Genomic DNA, 21,660 nt, shown 5'->3' on the forward strand with positions numbered 1-21,660 from the left:
TTTATTACCAAAAGGCAACAGATCATATCGTGTCACGTTGTTGTCACGATGTTAGTCCAGAAAAATCCCGTATTGTTTCATTCACGCAGGTTTGTTCTGCAATTTGTGACAGACGTGACGTGTGAGAAAAAATGTAAAAAAAAAAGTGACGTGTCTAATCCCACGAGCCTCATAACAATAAAATAGTGGTTAAAAGGGGAAGTCGTGGCAATAAAAACAATGTGAGAGAGTCACGGAGAGGATAAATATGTGATATAAGAGAAGACACTTGTTGCTTCCCCAGGATCAATGTACTACTGTAGGTTCCTGTAAAATACACTACATTAAATACTACTACAATGGCGTGAACAGTGTTTGTCCCCTTCCTGACATTTTTAAATATTTCACATCATCAAATTAATTTAAATATTATGCAATGGCAACACAGCTGAACTGAAAATGCAGCGTTTAAATTAAACTATGAATAAGTGATTGCCCCCTGTTAAAACATAACTGAGATTGAGATCTCCCAGGTTCTAAAGCCATTTCCAAAGCTTTGGGACTCCAGCAAACTACAGTAAGAGTCATTATCCACAAATTGATGAAAATATGTAATAGCGAACCTTCCTAGGAGTGGTCGGCGTACCAAAATCACCCCAAGAATGCAGTGGCGACTTATCCAAGAGGTCACAAAAGACCCCACAACAATGATGAAATGAAAAAAATTAAATTTCTCTTACAAATATGAAGAAAAAGGAGTGTCTTGGTTAGCAGGCCATATCCTTGTAGGAGGAGGTAGATCACGGATCCATTTGTGTTTTAAGTAAAATGAAGCACTATTTTTTTCATTGTGGTCTGAATTCAAAATGTCTAAACTCTAAAATATGCTTGTATTGTATAAAAAATATATTTTAAATAAACATTTGCTTGATTTGACTTAATATGGGTCACAACTTTCCCGCTTATCCTCACGAGGGTCGCAGGGAGTGCTGGAGCCTATCCCAGCTTTCTTCAATTGAGAGGCGGGGTACACCCTGGACCGGCCGCCAGCCAATCACAGGGCATATATAGACAAACAACCATTCACTCACATTCATACCATACAGAGATGGTCGAGTGTGGCATTGAACTCGGGTCTCTTAGCTGGGGTCAGTTTTTGCAGATAAGCAGTGAGAAAAATCAGTCTGAACATACTAGCAGATAGTACCTCTTTGATCAGAGCATAAAGAGCACACTTTCAAAGACTTATTTATTGATACAAGTGAAGTACTTCAGAGTGGACAAGGCCACAAGGCCAAATACAATTTGGCTGTTGTCATATTAGTAGTAGCAGTTTATATTTGGTAAGGTTGTATGCAAAAGGCAAAAGCAAAAATATTTCCAGTACTACAAGTCGTCTTGTAGTACTGGTTGTTGTGCAAGAAGGCACAGCGGAAAGTCCAGTCAGCCTGCTCCTTATTTGAAATAACAAAATAGAATAAGAACAGAAGCCCAGCTCTGACTAGAATTATCATGTAATGGTCCCACAAAACACTCAAAAGTAGAAAAATACACACAGCATATACAGAGTGGTCATCGCTATTGATGGACCTGAATGGCTTCTGTTACTACTGATATGTAGATGACACATGCACGAACCATCACCACCAACAACTCATGTCACTTGTAGCTTTGATTGGATTCAAAGTACTGAATTGAAAAGTCAACGTATCATTTACTCATATCGGTGGCAGCAAAAATACATGTAAACCTTTCAGCTGGAATATGCATAGATGCTTTAAGAAAAAGGTATAATACATATATCAAGAGTACTGCAATTATTGAAAGATGTCCACGAGGTCCATTTGAAATTTATCAATATGTCATTTTAAATAACAGAACAGCACATCCTTCAAAAAGCACCTCTGCTCAGCCAAAACGGCAGAGACACATTCATTTTGATCACTTTCCATTCCAATTTTCTTTCAAAACAGAAGAAAACAAAACATTCTTTCAGAGAGGACAGGGGACGGGGTTGGGGGCGGGGGGGATGTTTCAAAAAGCTGATGGCTTGTGGGGGCATTAAGTGTCACAATGACCACAGCCAGTCTCTTTAGACTGTGTTCATCCCTCGACCCATCAGGCACGCAAACACCGTCATCACCATTTTGGGGTTGACCTCCACCAGGTCCTCGGGGAGGGCATAGACGCGTGCGCCGATTTTCCTCGCCATGGAGATGGCATATCTGTGAAGGGACAGGTGGCATTGTAGAACTGCTTTGAGACAGGCACCAAAATGACAAAACTGGATTCAGATACAAAGATTCATATGTTGTACTTTAAGGATGTTTGTGCCACATAGAAATGTGCAGCTTTCCAAATTGTCATTGCCAGGAATTTTTGTCATATTTGTGAATTTATTAAAGGGGACTTATTATGCTATTTCCACTTTTCTGACCTATAAATGTAATTAGAATGTTATATTCTCGTGTTAAATGATGCCAACGTTTAAGGTAATGAGGTTTGTTTTGGAAGTCTTTGTGATGTCACAGAGGAGCGGACTTCTTATGGGTCAACTTAAGTACTGCAGTATTTGCCGTTTTTCTTAGTCAAGAAGCCAATATCCAGCATCTCTTAAGAATAACGTACTTGGCATTATCCAGCTTCTCCTCATCAGAGAGGTGGCCCGTCTTAATCAGCTCGTTGTTGATGCTGCCGGGCTGGATGGCGTCGATCAGCTCGAGCACAGCCAAGCTGCTGCTGATCTCTTTGTCCTGATCATCACAAGACACACACACACACACACACATGCACACAATGCAGTCACTTTCTTGTGGAAAAAAAAAAATCCCTATATAAAAATCAAAAACAATAGTTACCTTAAAACTTGAAATCTTGGTCCTCTTTCCAGCGTCTGCTAATTTTTTGTTGACCCACTTGACAATGACATCATCGTTTACCTTCTGGCCTTCACCCAGCCCCTCCAGTACATTCAGCGTGTACCTGCAACACATTCATCCAAACACTCAAGCACAGAACAAGTAGAGATGTTCCATATTGCTGTCGTTAGCCGATTTGGAACAACTGCTATTGATGCTCCTCCCTCAAACTAATATCTTGTCTTGACAAAATAGTCATAAAAATCATAACCATTAGTCAACTAAAATAATATGTTCTCCTACTATGAACAATAAATTCACAAATAAGAATCCATGTCAATAACGCTGTCAGCTGTCCCATTTGGAATGCTGCACATTTGTATGTGACACAAACATCGGTATAGGACAATGTAAAGTGCAAAGTATGAAACTCATGAAGGAAACTGATTAGAAACGTTAAAGGAAAAAGCCTTCACTTTATTGATAATCAGTGCTTTAATTGCAAATTTACAATCCAAAGGCCATGATTTACTTCCACACCGCTAACTTTCTGAACTAGCAAGTCTGTTGCTGCATGGAGCACGTCATCAATCTCACGCCACTATCTTAATAGGCAGGAAACAATCCCGATATGAACCAATGAACCAATATGACATTCTTATACCAACATTGGCTGTTATCAGACATCCCTGAGAACAATGTATACTAAATTACTTCTATTTCAAGGCTAGCTTGCTGCACACAGAGCAGTGCTAAGAATGTCAACAATCAGCCTTTGTGACACAACCAGCAGCCGAGCTCATGGGAACACGCTTCCCAGTTTGCAGACAATGTGGCAACCTTTCAGTCCTTGTTGAGCAAAAATGTGCAGCGCATTTTTTTTTTTTCACCTTCTCATTAGCTGCCACACCAGTGCCAGGGTCAGCGTCGAGTTGCCGTCGTTCAAGTCTTGCCCGCCAATGCCTACCAGGGAGAACTTGGCCCCTTTGCCCAGTTCCACAGCGTAGTTACAGTTCTCCAGCTGGTGAAGAAAGACATTGAGATCAGATAAATGATGACATTTGTAAAGTCTTATTTATGATGACGTTTAATTGCCTTCTTCATGTTGGTCCCCAGTTTGGGGTAGGGCGGCCTGTTGACTTTGTTGTTCCAGTCAACGTACACTTTAATCATCTCGTAGAGCTGCAGGATGACCAAGGCATCCTGTAGGTCTCTGGAAGACAACATTGTACAGGATAGTCAGCTACTTTCATTCCACTCATCAATAAAACTAGCTGGGGAAGCGTGTCCCATGCACATGAATACAAGGGCAACATTTACAAGTACAGATGATTGACATGTGGGTTGACACCCAGGGAGTTCATCCAGTTTCGGAATGTCCGTTCCTCTCGTGTTTCATCTAGACAGCAATGGATTGATAAGGGACATTTAAAACAAGCTTCAAATCAGCTGATATTTGACACGTCGTTCGGTTAAACTCACCTTCCAGCATGTTCCAGTCAATGTCTGTGTTTTCAGGCTTGGTCAGAGCTGGATATTTGTTGAACAGATTGGCCACAAAGGCCAGATTGAGTTTGGGATTACCGCTAACGACATCGGCCGGGGTGACAAACTGTCGGCAGCCGAGCTTGTCGGCCTGCTGCAGCATGGCTTCTGCCCTCTTCAAGTCGTCCCTCTCCTTCATAGTACACAGATACAAGCCGTCATTAGAGACACCATGTTGCTCTTAGCATGTGATGGGGGATGATTGGTGGGTACTGCACGTACGTTGAAACCCAACATGTTGATGTCTATCTTGGGCTTGTCTTCTTCAGTGCCTTTTGGTGCAATCTGGTTCAGGAGGTGGAAGTAAGCCCTGGAGTCCTGGGGAACAAGACAAAAAAAAAAAGGTATGTTGTTTTCAGTCAACACCATGTCCCGGTGATGCATGTCGTTTATGCTCTTATTAGGTTTGCCCACAAAGGCAAACATGGTTTGGATGTGAACACAAGAAAACCTTTGGCATATTGTCGCATGTATTTTGTGATTTTACATACAGTAGCGAGTTTAAAAAAATCTTTCAACACTAAATTTGTTATTCTCCAAATGAGTTCCAAATGCAAGCCCTGCTTAATTCACAGTCGTGGGTCCCCACAGATTTGCAATTCAGCATTCACGGCCCAGCAATATTTTTTTTTATGTTTAAAATTCTCTTTTTTTCCCTCCAGAAATACAGCAGTACCCCAGTTTTCATTATTTAATTGTTTGGACCAAAAGGTCAGATGAAAACTATGCTATTTTTTCCTATAGGAAATCCAGTTGTAAATTGTAAACCCAAAAATGTTAACTTTCTATATTTTTACATGGATGGATGGGTAGGATTTAATAAGCTTTGCTTCTTCCTACTCCTTTTGGACATGTGGAACTGATTATGTGATGCATTCAATTGTAATCGGATGCATGTTCAAATGAAATTAAACCATTACCATTACATGTGGAAAACAGGCCACATGGTAGTTGAGTGGTTAGCATGTTGGCCACACAGTCAGGAGATCAGGAAGACCTGGGTTCGAATCTCTGCTTGGGCATTTCTGTGTGGAGTTTCCATGTTCTCCTGTGTGAATGCCTGTCAATATGTGCCCTGGCTGGCGACCAGTCCAGGGTGTCCGCAGTCAGCTGGGTTAGGCTCCAGCATAGCCAGTCCAGGCCAAAGGACTTTTTTTAAGTGCAATATTGGACATAAACCACAGCAAAATATTACCAAATCATATAAATATGTAAGTAATACTTCCCGACTTAAGTCAGTAATACTTTACATACATATACGTGATAGTACAGGTAAAATATCGAGCATACACTGTCAAGAAAGCCCACAATTGTCATGTGTTGAGGTTTAACACTTTGTTCATCACCATAGTTGCTGTGAGAAGCAAAATGCATTTTGTTTTCATGCAAAACTATGAACACATAGGATTATGTACTTTTTACTCATCAGGTTGTCACCTGAAATGGTTTTCATTTCACAGGTGTGCCTTTTCAGGGTTCATTAGTAATGGGTTGGGACCATAGAGTCCAAACCTTGGACCTACACATTTTGTACTTTAAAATGCGTTTAATTATACTCTCATTCAATTATACTGAGAGGTCAATGGTAACATCAAGCTCGAGTTTGGAGGGGGAGGAGCAAGCCGTGTGAAAAGAATTGACATTTTATGGGCATCTCAATGTTTCTGACATTCCCTGGTGGCCCTGAACGTCACCCTAACAAAAAGCAGGCATCTACTGAAGAGTGATGTCACCTGTCGAGTCCATAATCACCCTTCCTGACACAATCTTGGTTACATGTTCATTTGGCCCTCCCCCAAAACCAATTCCATCCTATTTTGGGAACAGTGCAGGCCGATATTGCATGTTTGTGTGTGCAAACACTGTTCGGCGCAGGAAGATGCCTGTGTTTGTGTGTTAAGGCCTGCCTTGATGTCAGAGTTGAAGTTGTTGATCTTTTGCCAGCCAGCATTCTCCAGGTGGAAGTTAGCCCAGCGGAGCAGCAGCTCTTCTGGAGACAACTTCATCAAGTCCTCCAATGTTTCACCGTCTCTCAGCAGTGCTGCCAGCGCTGTTGAAAACAGCCGGGTGAGTAACCTGACAATTGACTGCGTCACCAGGTGACCGTGACCTTTACCTTCATTTCTGCTGAGCTCGATGTCTGCAAACAAACCGATCTTGATGATCTGCCACAACAGACCCAGCACCAGATGGGGCTTGCCGGCTCTCAGATCTAAAGCGCCAATGTTCACAACATGGCAGCCGATGGCTGAAGCAGAGTTCAGCGCCAAGTTGAGATTCTCCTGAAAGGGAGGTACAATACAATAAAAGGTACAGTACGCTGACACAAGGAAAGGCTGACTCCACTGACCTGTATTGTGAACGCTGTCAGCTTCTTCTTGTTTATGGTTCTCTCATCAATGGTGTCTGGCACTGACTGGTTGATCATTTTGCTGCATGTCCATAAAAAATGAATTAGAAAAGCAACATTAAAATGACTCACTTATAACTCGCCATGTGAAAACGCGACGCTCTGGTTTGACATTTATGAAGAAGCCACATGGTGTCAGAGAGGGGAATAGAAAAGAGGAACTCTCACCAGAGTAAAATACCGTCTGCTACAGACGTGAACAGAGAACCCGTGGATGGCTCCATGGGCAGGACATGTTGGCAGTCGGGATCTTTTTCCAGGGCGGTGTTGATCCAGTTTGTGAAAGCAAATCGCTCCTCCTCTGTGAGGGTGCAGTTGTCAGTCAGTTACATCATTACGGGCTGAACAATATTATGCAGTAGGGGTATCACGAGATGAGACGATGCATGAGATTGGGTCCGCAAGAACAAAACAATAATGCCTAGCACACTTCCACTTCCATATTACATTTACAACATTTGAAAAGCTTGCAACCAAAAGGCGCTAAATCCAATTTTCACTCAGTTGCATGTTTTTCACAAGTTTAATAGACCTCTGTCATGTGTATCCAAATCACATATTTTGGTCTTGAAATCATTTTAAAAAATATGAAAAAAAGTGATATGAAATGTATCCTTTCAACCAAAAGGCGCTATTTCCATTTCAGATTTCAACCAAAAGGAGCTAAATCCCTTTCTTTATTCTTTATTCTGATTGGCCCAAGTTTCCCATCTATTGATAATCTGACCAATCAGAGAGAAGAATACAATTGGCACTGCACATACAGAAAGCCAGTATCAGTGCGCATCCTGTTTTGTTTGTGTACATTAAGTACACGTATGATAGTTACAGTATGTTATGCAATTCAGGAGAACACAAATTGTGTTTTTACAGTATTCTGTAACATGGAAGTTTTTTTTACGCCATAAAAGGCATGTCTCTACCTTGACACCTCCAACTTTCATGAGAAACATTATTTTACTTGTACTAAAAAACATACAATGTAAAGAGTTTGTAATGAGATGATTTTTGTCACTGTCACCTTCATGGTGCAGTCAAATATGAGCACTGCTTTTAATAACATTTTTATTAATTTAATTAATAATAATTATTTTGTATTGTATGTTGAGAATGGCTTCTGTGTTGTAATTATTTTATTAGCATAGCACATTAAAGCACCTTACATTCTTTTACAACAATGCCATTGAAGAAGTTAAAGGTGACTTCAAATTTATTTCAGCCAAAAGGCGCTAAATCCGAAAAAAAAATTATTAAAAAAAATGTATAAAATACATGGTGTGTGCAGGATTTTTATAGCATGTATTTTTATGACCTATATTGATAGCTCTTTCATTTGCAATATAGACTTGATGACCAAATAGATTGATATGTGCGTAGTTAAAAATCATTGATTTTCTCGAAATCAGTCAAAATGGATTTAGCGCCTTTTGGGTGCAAGCTCTTCATTTGTAGTAGCAGTGCCATAGTTCACAGTCTGATTGGATTCTGGATTCTGTGTTCTCTCGAAACTGACACCCCTATATGCAGTAACATGTTCTTAGTGGATTATCAACAATATTGGCATATGAAATGAGACACAGAGCGAGAGAGAGGAACCGTAATACAAAAGAGGTCAGCATTGGCTTTCTTACCAGAGAAGGAGTGTTGTGTTCCTTCACTCGACAACTCTGACGTTCCTCCAATGGCAGTGATGCCTTCTTTTTTGTTGATGACCTTGCGAAAGGTTTTTGCTATTTCACTGCCCTTCAGCTCCTGGACAATCTGAAACAATACCCAAGAGACAATTCCTACTCAAGACAGGAACACTTTTGAAGGGGGAACATAACTGTGGAAGAAAATGGATCCACTGACTGACTCAATGAGCTGCTACATTTCCTTTCCATGTTAGCACCTACTAATACTTACCAATGCATTGTTTTATTTGTTTCTCATCTGTCCTATTAAACCAGAAACAAGGTCAGTCTGCATACACAGTAGCGTCATGTCATGGCTGGAGTGATAATATGACTCCCAAAGAACATGAGGCACCACATGTGGTCATGACTCCATGACACATCTCGGGGAATTAGTGTCAGCACAAACAAGTCATCAAGCGGAACCACACTCTTCAAATAGATGCTAAGAAAAGACACACACACACACACTAAACGCTGACTAACTTGTCCAAACACCCGGTGGGCCAACAATGTTATTCCAACGATTCCGCTCATCTGACTGTGCATTCACCATATACCGATCACTAAAGCAGCACATGTGAGTCGCATCAGAGGATGCTGATTCGACAAGTTCTATTCTCTTGTTGGTGTGTTGTCATGTGACACTTATATATAGTATAAACTTCAACTTGGACTACACCATCAGTGACCTCACATCTCAACCTGCCGAGGGGGTTAACAGCAACAACCCTGTCATGACGTGGTTGTAGTTGGGTAATGTCGCTACATGATTGTGTTTAGCAGCAAGCTAGCCAGCGCCGGATGCTGCCCCTCCCACTCCAGCAGACAAACAAAAGTGGTTAGTTTAAATCAGGTGTCACCAACACGGTGCCCGCGGGCACCCGGTCGCCCGCAAGGACCACATGAGTCGCCCGCGGGCCGTTTCCAAAAATAGCACATCTCATAGAGAGCTGCGTCTAAAAATTAATTTTGTTCTGTTGCTATTATTTTTTTAATCACACTTGTATGTATATAGATTTAAAAAATACTATCTTAAAAATACTTTAAGGTTAACGCGCACAATATTTACCTATGGGCAGTAAAGTAGAGCTTGTGGGATGTGGAGAGTAAGCTAGCGGGCGCTGTATGCACTTTCGTACCCCAAAAACATGGCAGAAAAAAGAAAGAAAACGTATCTCTTTCACAGTGAATGGGAAGAGGAGTTCTTTTTTACGACTGTAAAAGAAACCTGCGTGTGTCTGATTTGCGGGACGACCGTGGCGACAGCAAAACGGCACAATGTGGAGAGACATTTCAATACGTGTCACAAAAGCTACCATGATAAATATCCACCTGCAAGCGCCCTACGGGCAGAAAAAGCCCGTGAGCTAAAGACCGCTCTGGGTAAGCAACAGTCTTTTTTTACGAGGCCGGCCAAAAACTCACAAAAAGCAACCGAAGCCTCGTTTAGAGCTACACATTTTCTGATCAAGAAAAAAAAGGCATTTACAGATGGAGAAGTTGTCAAAGAAGCGATGTTATTAATTGCTAACACTGTATTTAAAGACGAGAAAAATGGAAGCGACCTAATCTCCACTCTTTCCGACGTCCAACTGGGGGCATCTACGATGGCAAGACGAGTATCAGCTATGTCCAGTAACTTGGTCGATCAGTTGGAGCAGGATCTGGCGAAGTGCAAGTGGTTTAGCCTCCAGTGCGATGAGTCCGTGGACAGCAGCAGTACAGCGCAGTTATTGGTTTTTATCCGGATGGTGTTTAATGATTTCTCCACAAAAGAAGAACTCCTGACACTACTGCCCTTAAAGACAACTACGAGAGGAGTTGACATTTATAACACGGTGAAGGAGTTTTTCGTGCAGAAAAAGGTGCCATTGGAAAAGCTGGTAGCGGTGACAACAGACGGGGCTCCTGCTATGGTCGGCCGACAGACAGGTTTCATCGCTCACTGTAAACGTGACCCAGACTTCCCCAAATTTCTGCATTACCATTGCATCATTCACCAGCAGGCGTTGTGTGCGAAAGTGATCGGCTTTGGGCACGTGATGACTCTCGTTGTGAAAATCATAAACAACATCCGCTCCAAAGCAAAGCAGCACAGGATTTTCAAGGTACTATTAGAGGAGATGTCAGCAGAATATGGGGACCTACTGCTACACACAGAAATCAGATGGCTCAGCAGAGGACGAGTTTTGCATCGTTTTTTGTCTCTTTTGCGTGAAATCAAAGAGTTCATGCAGTCCAAAGGCGAAGATGTCTCACTGCTAGAGGACACAGAGTGGACACTTGACCTTGCATTTTTGGTGGACATTACTGGGAAACTAAACCTCCTGAACTGCCAGCTGCAAGGCAAAGGTAAGACTGTTGTCGATATGATAAGTGCTTTAAATGCATTTAAAGCCAAAATGAATGCATTCTCTGCAGATTTACAGAGAAAAAAAGTTCTGCACTTTCCCTCTGTGCAGTCAGTGCTGAAAGACAATGCTTCTGCATCTGAGACATTTGAAAAAGTGGCAGAAAAGTACATTGAAGTAATAAACAGACTTGGGCAAGAGTTTGAGAATAGGTTTTGTGACCTTCATCAGCTTGAACCATGTGTGTTCTTCATTTCCAACCCTTTCATGAATGGGGACACAGCATGCTTTGCTGAGCAGTTAAGTGCAACGTTCAACTTGGATGCTGGACAGGTGGAGATTGAAATTATAACATTGCAAAATGATCTCCATCTCAAAGCCTACCAGGCTGCACCAAACTTTTGGCGCCTTGTTGACACAGAGAAGTACAGTGGAGTATGCACAGCAGCCATGAAGGTTGCCAGCCTGTTTGGCTCAACCTATCTCTGTGAATCAGCATTTTCTGACATGAACTTCATCAAAAACAAACACAGAACACGCCTCACTGATGCACATCTGAGAGACTCACTCACAGTTGCAGTGTCAAGTTACACACCAGATTACAACACACTGGTGAACAGCATGCAATGCCAGTCTTCCCACTAACCAAGGACGGATACCAGATGTAGTCAGTGACAACATGGTAGTGCCATGGCAAAGTTGAATTAAAATATTGAAGAATTGTGTTCAATTTAAAAGTGTGTTCATGACATTTAAAAGTTATAATTTTGTTAAACATAACACAGACTTGGCCACTAGTTCAAAATGTGAAATAAAAAATGTATTACATATTTAAAAATATGTAAGTTGATTTTGTTTAACATTACATAATTGTTAACTTTTTGAAACATGTTGCAACATAGTTCATGATTTGTTAACAGGGCATGTCAGTGGCTTGTGCAAATGGGATATTTTTTGCTAAAATGTAGTGATGTAAGTGATCATCTGAAAATGTAACAAATACTGTGATTAATAGAGATAAAGTGTTGAATATTGATATCTGTTTCCCACCTTGTTGTCATTTTTGATAATCATTGTTAGAAATCATTAACATGATCAGTGTCTTTACATAGGTGAGTATTACTAATCATTATAAATAATGTATAACTAAAGGCAAACTGAGCAAATTTGTTATTTCAGAAGAGCGTATCAAACTGGTAGCCCTTCGTATGATTCAGTAACCGTGAAGTAGCTCTCAGTTTCAAAAAGGTTGGTGACCCCTGGTTTAAATGCTGGATTTGTTTTGTTGACTGAATCCATTAATCACATGCACATGTAACTCGTTTTTTCCCCCTTTTTTCTCAAGTCTTTGTTCAGTGTTGACATCCATCATCTGCTGCTTGCTGCTAACCTCTGACTCTGCGTTTGAGGCAGACTTGGTGGATTTTGGGATTTGCCTTTTTAACTTTTATAACCTTGGAAATATTCCAACAAAACAGAAATGCTAACCCTACTAGTAGCAACCTGGGAGAATACATGTCAAAATCGTTACCTTCAGTGTACATTTGTTCCAAGTGCTAAATGTCAGTGGGATATACAAAATGCTAAAAAAAACTAGCACCTACCAAGACAGTGCTAAGTACAAAAAGTGCAGTTCCATCATGCATGCAATTTAACGAGAAAACAGCTAATAACTACTGAACAAGATGGTGCTGATTACTGAAAGCGGTTCATAAATTCAATTTATACAATTCATAAAATAACCTAAATGCTAACAGTTAGCATGCTACCATCTGGCAAGTAATAGCATTTTCAATGTTTGAACCATTTCTGCATGTATGGAGCATTTTTACTGATTTCACACAATTTTTCTTTGAGGTGGGGTCGACAACAACCAGACATGACGTGACGTGACACATATTTTAAAAGTGCATAAAGTTGAATGTACCAGAAGGGAGGGGCTGATTGAAAAAGCATGACTACCGGACATTAATTGCTCCCGGTGTCGGCCATCTTGATATTGACCAAGCAAAACTTGATGTGTAACAATTTATTCTCACTGCCAAACAATGACTCTCATTCAATCTCAGCCATTTTTTCAAAGGCCGTCCATCTTTGTACTGAACATGTTTGATGCTTGCTATGCATCTAGTATATGGCAAAGATGTGTGCTGAGCTCTTATAAAATGCACTTCTGCCACTTTGTGGACGTTTTTACATCTTAAAACTGCACCAAACATTATCTTTCTTTTGTGCAGTTGCGTCATCACCTCTTTTGGCCTCTCATGCAAGAAAACATAAAAGTCGTACAAAGTCTTCGGGAATTGGGTGTTTGGGGTGACAAAAAATTCAATACACATTGTTAATAGCAAATGAGTGTGACTGACCAACAGCACCAGAAAAAAAAACTACCCCCCCCCCCCCCTTTTCAGGATGTGTTCCTAATCTACTGACCTATTTTCAACTTTGTTCACAAGTAATGTTGCCATGAATTTAAATACATTTCTTCTCAGCAACAGCACAAATCCAGCATTATAAAGTGTGCGGTTTTGGCACATTTTTAAAAAAATCTGCACATTCATATGACAGAAAATAAGGCTGAGATTTGTGTGGCCTGATTTTTTTAATATGCATTTTTGTGATGCAAATGTATTAGTCTTTTGAAAGCATATTGTTTTGAGAAGCCAAATAAACCATTTACCTAACGAACTATGTCATCAAGTGGGGGATGTCATACAACTTCAGGTCAAAAAATATCTGAACCATCCCTTTAAGTGATGGAACTTAGTCTCCTTCTGTGGTCCTGCATCGCCACTGAAATTTAATACTAGAACAAAAAAAAACACCACTCTGCTGACTTCACGTCCTCATTTCCTGAGTGTGTGGAGGCTTTTCACAGTGCCACTCAAGAGGGTGAGATGTTTTTAGGCATGGGGGAGGCAAACAAAGAGCACTTGTCCAGCTAGATGGTACAAGGCGCGCTGAGCTCCACTTCACTTACCGACAAGAACTCTTCAAAGCTGATCTGATGATCTTTGTTGCAATCAAGTTTGTGGATAATCTCTCGGACCATGTATCCTGGCTGCGGATAGCCTGCCGTTCTAAGGAGCTCATTGAGCTCATAATCGTTGATGTAGCCGTCATTGTCCAGATCTAAAGGGACACATGATGCAGCGTTAAATACAAGACGTGGAAGTGCAACCAGGAGTTGTTTTTGTTTGGACTTTGGATTTTATCTACTCACCAATCTTCCCAAAGGTCTCTCGCATTTCCTCCAATTCCTCTTTTGATACCTTTCCAGACATGTTTCTGTGATTGACCTGAGGAGGGTCAGTCAGAGAAAGTTGGGACTGCAAAACAGAAAAGGAATCGTGAGAGCGCATCTTTAACAACATATAGTTTCCTGTTACATCCAAACACACCATTTTGTTAAAAGCCATTCAATTATTGTTTAAGCACTTGCTAATTTGTGACAAACTTAAACCTGCATGTTTTACTTTTTTTCCCACGGCACACTCCCAAATGCTGTAAGCTTGAAATTGACACCATGGATAGACTCGCTTCAATATATTATGCTCATTTTCGACCCTTTGTATTGAGTTGTGGTCTCTTATAGAGCAGCTACACACAATAACCCGCACAGAATCTGCACCTATTCCTGCCAAAACGCTCTGTTTTTATTTACTCCTCTCACGGCCCACTTCTGGGCATGACCACTCCGCTGTGATTGGTCACACGCCCAAAAGTGCTTCCTAACTATGAACCATAAAAGGAAGTCTGTCCCTTTGTGCAAATGTGCAAACCTCATTATCTGAAACTTAGGCATTGTTTAACACGCGACTACGACATTTTAACTACATTTATAGCTCAGAAAAGTGGAAAAAGCATAATAGGTCCCCTTTAAACTTTTTTTGCTTGCACAAACACTGTGTTCCCAAACATACACATACCCCAATGCCCCAAAAATGAGGAATTCCTCAGGAGTAGCTCTTTCCTGACTGTTGGTGCCAAGGAATGTATTGGGCCTTGTGCTCATCGGGCTTCACTCTGAGAGGCAAGGAGGGTGTGCTGCCTCAAGGCCAAACCGGTGTGGTGGCATTCCTCTAGAACACGAGTGTTCCCAAAACAAAGATGAAGCTGAAACTGCAGTAAGAATCTCAGATTTTCCAGACAGAAAAAAAGTGTTCCCGTTTCCTGATTTGAAATCCAGACTAGTGAGTTTCAGGGTGTCTTAGTCAGAAATCCCAAGCAAAGCTATTTCTGGTTTTTCAGTAACAGAGTATAGACAAGGTGAAAGGCTCATGTAAGCATGGGATCAAATTCACCTGATTGTTACTGATAAGCAAAGTAGAGGAGTTTGCTTTGCAGGGTGTCAGCTTCTCTTTCGGCCATACATTCACTCAGGCAAAACAATAGACTATATAAATACACTTCCTCTTCCACCAGCCAAAACCATTAACGGCTGTAATGAATGATGACTGAACAGCAGCCATGTGGTCTCAGAGATTAGCAAAACAAGTCTGATTTCATGCACTGTAAAATCAACGATAGAAGGTTAGACACTGAGACTTAAATGCTACTCCATGGATCAGAGAACAGAATGTTTTTCTTCCGTAAAATGCTACTAAATCTGGGCAAGAAGAAACAGAGAACCATTAGAAAAATAACCAAGTGCTGGTTGCTATATTTAACCTCTCCAGAAGGATGTGAAATACGGCTGCTGCAGCCACAATAAGGGCCGACACACATTACCTCATTTGCCGGCCCTTGTCACACACCCTCGACAGAGGCCGAGTGAAAACAGAAGAGGGGTTAAGTACATGGAGTGAGGCCACAGATGGCGGCGGACAAATGTGAGGCGTGTTGCTGGTCTCGGAGAAGAAAAGAGGTTTTGTAATCGCCTGAACCAACCGTGGCCATAAATGAGAGTCGGAACAGTTGCCGTTTCGAACAGCTGGACTGATTTGGCGAATGTGGGGGGGGGGCATCCTTGTGCGTGTCAGTGGTTGCACGGTGGAATCCCTCCTACTGATAAACCATACAGTATACAAACGTAACGATGATTATAGCCTGTTACCTGGGTGATTATCTTAAAATGTACTACAGTAAAGTCTCGTTATATCGATATTGTCGGGAGTCGGAAAAAATATCGATATAACCGGACTGTCGATATATCCGATCCTGCGCCAAACTGCATTAAAAGTGGGCAATAATGAGCACAGAAGAACCAACTGACATAGCATACCCATCTATTCCAACGAAGACACAAGCGTACAAATACATGTATTTAATTGTGTTGTATTCAGATATCTTTTTATCGCTTGCAATAATCACTGTTTTTCATATGTACATGCTGGCGTTTGTGGTTTCTCTCGTGTGTATAGATTCTATACACACGAGAGAAACCACGAACGCAGTTGGTTCTTCTGTTGCAGGCATGTGTTTGGCCAGCTATGTGGGGCGGGTTGAGCATGACCTGTGAACCAGGAAGTGCGGGAATCGGTGTGTGTGCTGCGCTCTGGTGGTGGAAGTGTGAAAAATAAAGTTGACTGGAACCGTTCGCCGTGTTCTTTTTTGGTATTGAAATCCTTAAGCAAAGATTGATTTAAGCTGCTTTTGTATCGATATAAGCAGACCAAATTGGCTGGCGGGAGATGAAAAGGGCATCGTAGTAACCGGATTATCTTAATAATCGGGTATCGTACTAACGGAACTAATTATATCATAAAAGACTAGAAATTTGCCGGGAAATGAAAATAGTATCGTAATAAGCAGTACTTCGATATAACCGATATCGATATAACAAGACTTTACTGTACTTTTTGACTAAATAATATTTAATTGGCCTTACATTAGCTACCGTTCCTTATTTTCTGACAGTGTGCATCACTCTTGTCAGGCCATATGAGATCACGCGCTGGCACAACAAGAGGAACTGGACTAGCTTCACCCGTGTACAGCGTTTGGTGGGTTTTTTTTTTTTGCTCACGTTTGTAACTGGATCTCGCCCTGACGACACGCTGCATCGACGTCACCTAAAACTGCCTTAGATGGCTGGATCGTTCCATTTAAAGCCATGTTGCGAGATGATTGCGTTTTAGGGGAGTGTGCCGGCACACCCGGTCCTGCCTGTGCTTCATCCACAGGATTACGTAGGACCTGTGTGTGAGGCACACAAATAGACTGGGCACCCTTCCCATGTGTGGTTAAGTTCATGCGCACACACGCGCACACACACCCAACACGGTCTGTACAGACATTTTAACTCTTTGACAATCGCCTGCAGATGTGAGTGGAACTGACTCACGGGCTTATGAGTGTGTGGTATGCAATCCCACTTCCTTTTTACGTGGATAGGATAAGCCCGACCATACTGACAGGTAAGGAAGATGCCCTGATGTTTGGCATCATTTAAGACCTGAAAGCGTAAAAGCTGTTATACTATTCATGGCCATATTCAAATCAACGCCCCCACCTTTTTACTACTTTAACAGCTTTGCGAAAGACCCTATTGAAGCCAATTGAAGGATGTAAGTGCGTTGATGTTCCCCTGCCTTTACTTTGGAATGTCACAGGACAGGTTCTCAAGTTTGCTAAGCAGCCTTTTTTCAGCCACAGGTATGATTTCCACAGAACCGTGGACAGAATCGCGGAATTGGCCAATAACAACTAAAAGTAAAGTGAAATAATGCGAATTGGATTTTCTTGGCGGAACACTTAAACGTGGAGGGATCTCATCCCAATCGCTAACTCGCCCCCTCCTTAACTAAACATCTCAAAATGCCAAAGGGCTGTGTGTGCGACTCAGACTGGGCGACACGGTGTTGTGTTTTACCGCTTTGAGCTCTTGAGTTTAAAAACGGCGCGTCTTGGTCTAATGGTGTAACCAAAATAAGGGTATCATAAAAATATCTCACATTATCATCTTAATCACAATTACTGGGCAAAATTAGCCGATGATGTATTGCCGAGTGGTTAGCGTGCAGGGTTCGATTTCCCCGCTCGGGTCTCTCTGTGTGGAGTTTGCATGTTCTCCCCGTGTGGGGGTTTTCTCCGGGTACTCCGGCTTCCTCCCACATTCCAAAAACATGCTAGGTTAATTGGCGACTCCAAATTGTCCATAGGTATGAATGTTGAGTGTGAATGGTCGTTTGTCTATATGTGCCCTGTGATTGGCTGGCGACCAGTCCAGGATGTACCCCGCCTCTCGCCCGAAGACAGCTGGGATAGGCTCCAGCATTGACATGAAAATGAATGAATGTATTCACCAACCCAAGAAGCACACACTGTATGTTGGTAAAATAAGGATGAAAGGCAAAAACAAAACAAAGGTCATTTAAAATGTACTGAAGAAAACCACTATGAGGCCTCATCTTGTCAAACTTCATTAGACAAGTTATGAACATTGTAACGTCTTCTGACCTCTTTGCTTGGACAGACAACACCCAATAATGGTCAATAAATAAAAACATACATTTGCAATTTTGTTTAAATTTTACACTTCATTTTATACACTTATATGCTAGGACTACGTTAAAAAGCCATAGCATTTCAGTATGTGGAATGGATGAAAAATGGAAATGAAACTATGGATTGAGTAAGGACCTCAAACAATGCACAACAATGAGCCAATTCAAGAAACGATACAAGCAGTTGATGTTTGCTAAATACAAGGATGAAGAGTCTTGAACCAGTCATGATGTGCTATATATATATATACAGTAAAGTCTCGTTATATCGATATCGGTTAAAACGAATTACTACTTATTACGATACTATTTTCATTTCCCGGCAAATTTCTAGTCTTTTATGATATAATTAGCTCCGTTAGTACGATACCCGTTATTATGATAATCCGGTTACTACGATGCCCTTTTCATCTCCCGCCAGCCAATTTGGTCTGCTTATATCGATACAAAAGCAGCTTAAATCAATCTTTGCTTAAGGATTTCAATACCAAAAAAGAACACGCCGAACGGCTGCTTCCAGTCAACTTTATTTTTCACACTTCCACCACCAGAGTGCAGCACACACAGCGGAAAACACCCGTCCCTCGCGCCTACCCCTCCGGGTGGCAACACCTTCCCTATCGATAGTTCCGGGGTGAATTATGTCCCGGTAACCGGTAATCACTACAGCGTAAGTTTATTTTTATTTACTGTAGTACAAAATGTATTGTAGTACAAAAGCATGCTAGATACGCAATCCATGAACTCAAGGAGAAAATTACATGCCATATCAAAGATCCGCCCACTTTTAATGCAGTTCGGCGCAGGATCGGATATATGGATAGTCCGGTTATATCGGTAGTTTTTCCGACTCCCGAGAATATCGATCACTATATTGACACTTACTATGGTACCCATTATGTCATTGTATGGTCATATCACTTCGTACTTTGGTACATGACAAAAAAAATTATATTAGGAAAGCAGTAAGTGAACAAATCTAACAGTTACTGATTGTAAAAGTACCAGATGGATGGGTAGGATTTAATAAGCTTTGCTTCTTCCTACTCCTTTTTGACATGTGGAACTGTGAACTGATTATGTGATGCATTCAAATGTAATATGATGCATGTTCAAATGAAATAAAACAATTACCAACCATTACCAAATAGGTTATCAGCACCAACGTCAAACTATGCGAAGCCCTAGCTACCCCAATGGACAGCTGTTTTACTTTCCCCTCACTACACACCCACACAGAAAAGTAGGTAAAAAGTAGAAGCATGAGGTCATTCTCATCTCTCTGCAGAGCGACAAGTGAATGCACCTGTTTAAAACCCTGACGGCACACAGAAAGTGGACCAACCTGTTCGCTGGCACACGAGTAAGAGCGTGTGAGGGGCGGGGTCAAGTCACGCCCTCTTTTCCTCGCTAGACATTCAGGTTTGTCTTTTAGACTGATAACATTCAACGAGTCGCTCACGTGGTCAAGAGAAATAACTAGAAACATACATGCCATATATAATCAGCCATTTTATTCCCCTAAAATGGAAGCACTTTTTTCCACTTATGACTAATCCTCTGCGTCCCGATGCCAATAATTTGAAGAAAATGTGGCGTTCTCTGACACCACTGGACTTCTAGCATTTTCTAAAAACTGGCCGCACCTGGTAAACTACTTAACTGGGTGAAGTTTGCACCGAAAAGGAAGCAAAGTGCTACACACATTTCACCATATTTATGTACAATTCGGACCAATGTCCATGACGGGATATGATATGACCTAAAGCAAATGGAAAGGCACATGTTTTCAGTTAATCATTTACTGGGATAATGCCAGAATTATACGACAACATACATATGTCTTCTTCAAGTTTCACACTTAAAACATGTGTAGCAGCTGTGAGCTTGAACGTCAAAAATGTTGTCCTTTAAAGTGGAGTGATGATTGCATAATGGATGAGTGACAACAAACGACAAAGCTGACGTATGGTTTCTTAGACAACTGCTTGTTAGAATGTTGAATGAAAAGGATGCAGTAAAAAAAAAAGGGGGGTGCTAAAGCTAAGCAGCTAGCCGTTTAAGAGACAGGAAACTATCATTGTTTACGCTTGCTAATGCAGCCTTAACTGTAGAATGCTCAGCGTAAAAGACGTTGATTCAAGAGCACACACCTCTGGCTGGTGAAGAAGTTGACAGGAAACCGGTAGGCTACTCACTCTCGGTGCGCCTGAAATTCCAGACAGCGTCCAGCTCTCCGTGTTGTCTACTCCACGTCGAGTCAAAAGTAGTCCGGAGTCGGACTGCTGGGTCCGCCCTGACGTGGCGTCGCCGCCTGCCATTGGACTGTTAAATGGAGGATGCTGTGGCCACAGGTTTTTCAGCCGTCTCTCCGCAGACATGATTTCTATCAACAACAAAAACCGCCATGCTAAGTTAATTATCACCACTTTAACGATGCTAAATGTCGCCTGAAATGGCTCCTACCCTTTACGCCTGGAAACGTTTATCGAGCGCTCTTCAGCAGGAAGCAGGAACACACGCCGGATCGCGAATACAGTTGTGATTTCGTTGCACTGCCCTTAAATACCGCTTTCAAAAGTCTCTTTTAACTTTTCTTTACACTGTTACTCTTTAATGTCGACGTCACACACTTTCCTCTTTCATGTCACGTCACCAAAGGAGCTTTTACAACTGAAAACGAGCCTTTCAGTTGCGTCAACCAAACTACTGTATATTTCCCCCTGTTTTAATGTGAAAGTCACAGAAACACTGTTGTTGTGGCACAGACACATACACACAAGCAATTTGGAGTCATTGTGTAGTTCAAGAGCCATTTCCCCCAAATTAAAACCCACTTGGAGACACAAAATCTACTAAATTGTAGCTAACATACAACATATTTAGTTTCCTTAAGCGTATTGTCACATTCCTTTTCTGTGTTCCTGGTGGAGTGATGAGCCACTCCTGTTTCCACCTGGAAATCAGTCAAGTTTCATAAGCCCCCTCCACTGATTTTGCATTAACATTTGCAATAAAAGTGTTATAACACATTCTTTACATTGTTTATTCTATTAAATAGCTGACCATTATCCTGGTTTCTACAACATTTCAGCAACTTTGTGACTTTACCTGCAAATCAGTCAAGTTTCATAAGCCCCCTCCACTGATTTTGCATTAACATTTGCAATAAAAGTGTTATAACACATTCTTTACATTGTTTATTCTATTAAATAGCTGACCATTATCCTGGTTTCTACAACATTTCAGCAACTTTGTGACTTTACCTGCAAATCAGTCAAGTTTCATAAGCCCCCTCCACTGATTTTGCATTAACATTTGCAATAAAAGTGTTATAACACATTCTTTACATTGTTTATTCTATTAAATAGCTGACCATTATCCTGGTTTCTA

At 41.3% G+C, this 21,660-nt stretch overlaps 1 protein-coding gene across 2 annotated transcripts; it reads right to left on the bottom strand.

The window, feature by feature from the left end:
* Positions 1-1,401: 1,401 nt before the first annotated feature.
* On the bottom strand, positions 1,402-20,931 carry pls3 (plastin 3 (T isoform)). Of its 2 annotated transcripts, none has more exons than XM_058086481.2 (17): positions 20,734-20,931; positions 20,421-20,653; positions 14,043-14,148; positions 13,800-13,951; positions 8,424-8,553; positions 6,961-7,093; positions 6,733-6,814; positions 6,499-6,664; positions 6,290-6,432; positions 4,605-4,700; positions 4,320-4,515; positions 4,158-4,236; positions 3,933-4,050; positions 3,728-3,858; positions 2,838-2,961; positions 2,608-2,732; positions 1,402-2,204 (listed from the first exon to the last, which is right to left on the bottom strand). In XM_058086481.2, the coding sequence occupies exons 2-17, from the start codon at positions 20,646-20,648 to the stop codon at positions 2,072-2,074; spliced, it is 2,142 nt and encodes a 713-aa protein (XP_057942464.2). In that variant the 5' UTR covers positions 20,649-20,653; positions 20,734-20,931; the 3' UTR covers positions 1,402-2,071. The 2 variants fall into 2 exon arrangements, with proteins under 2 accessions (XP_057942464.2, XP_057942465.2); XM_058086482.2 differs by having other exon boundaries at positions 20,466-20,653; positions 20,734-20,929.
* Between the last annotated feature and the right edge of the window lie 729 nt (positions 20,932-21,660).

The sequence above is a fragment of the Doryrhamphus excisus genome, linkage group LG21 (assembly GCF_037039965.1).
Source record: "Doryrhamphus excisus strain RoL-2023G ecotype Guam linkage group LG21, RoL_Dexc_Guam_v1.1, whole genome shotgun sequence".
NCBI lineage: Eukaryota > Metazoa > Chordata > Actinopteri > Syngnathiformes > Syngnathidae > Doryrhamphus > Doryrhamphus excisus.

Bases quoted from the DNA above. Each gene is read 5' to 3' on its own strand.
- pls3 (XM_058086481.2), bottom strand. From the start codon at position 20,648: ATGTCTGCGGAGAGACGGCTGAAAAACCTGTGGCCACAGCATCCTCCA. The intron at 6,815-6,960 runs GTGAGAGTTCCT...ATGGACATGCAG, and splicing joins GCAGACGGTATTTTACTCTG to CAAAATGATCAACCAGTCAG. The intron at 6,433-6,498 runs GTAAAGGTCACG...TGTTTTCAACAG, and splicing joins CGAGCTCAGCAGAAATGAAG to CGCTGGCAGCACTGCTGAGA.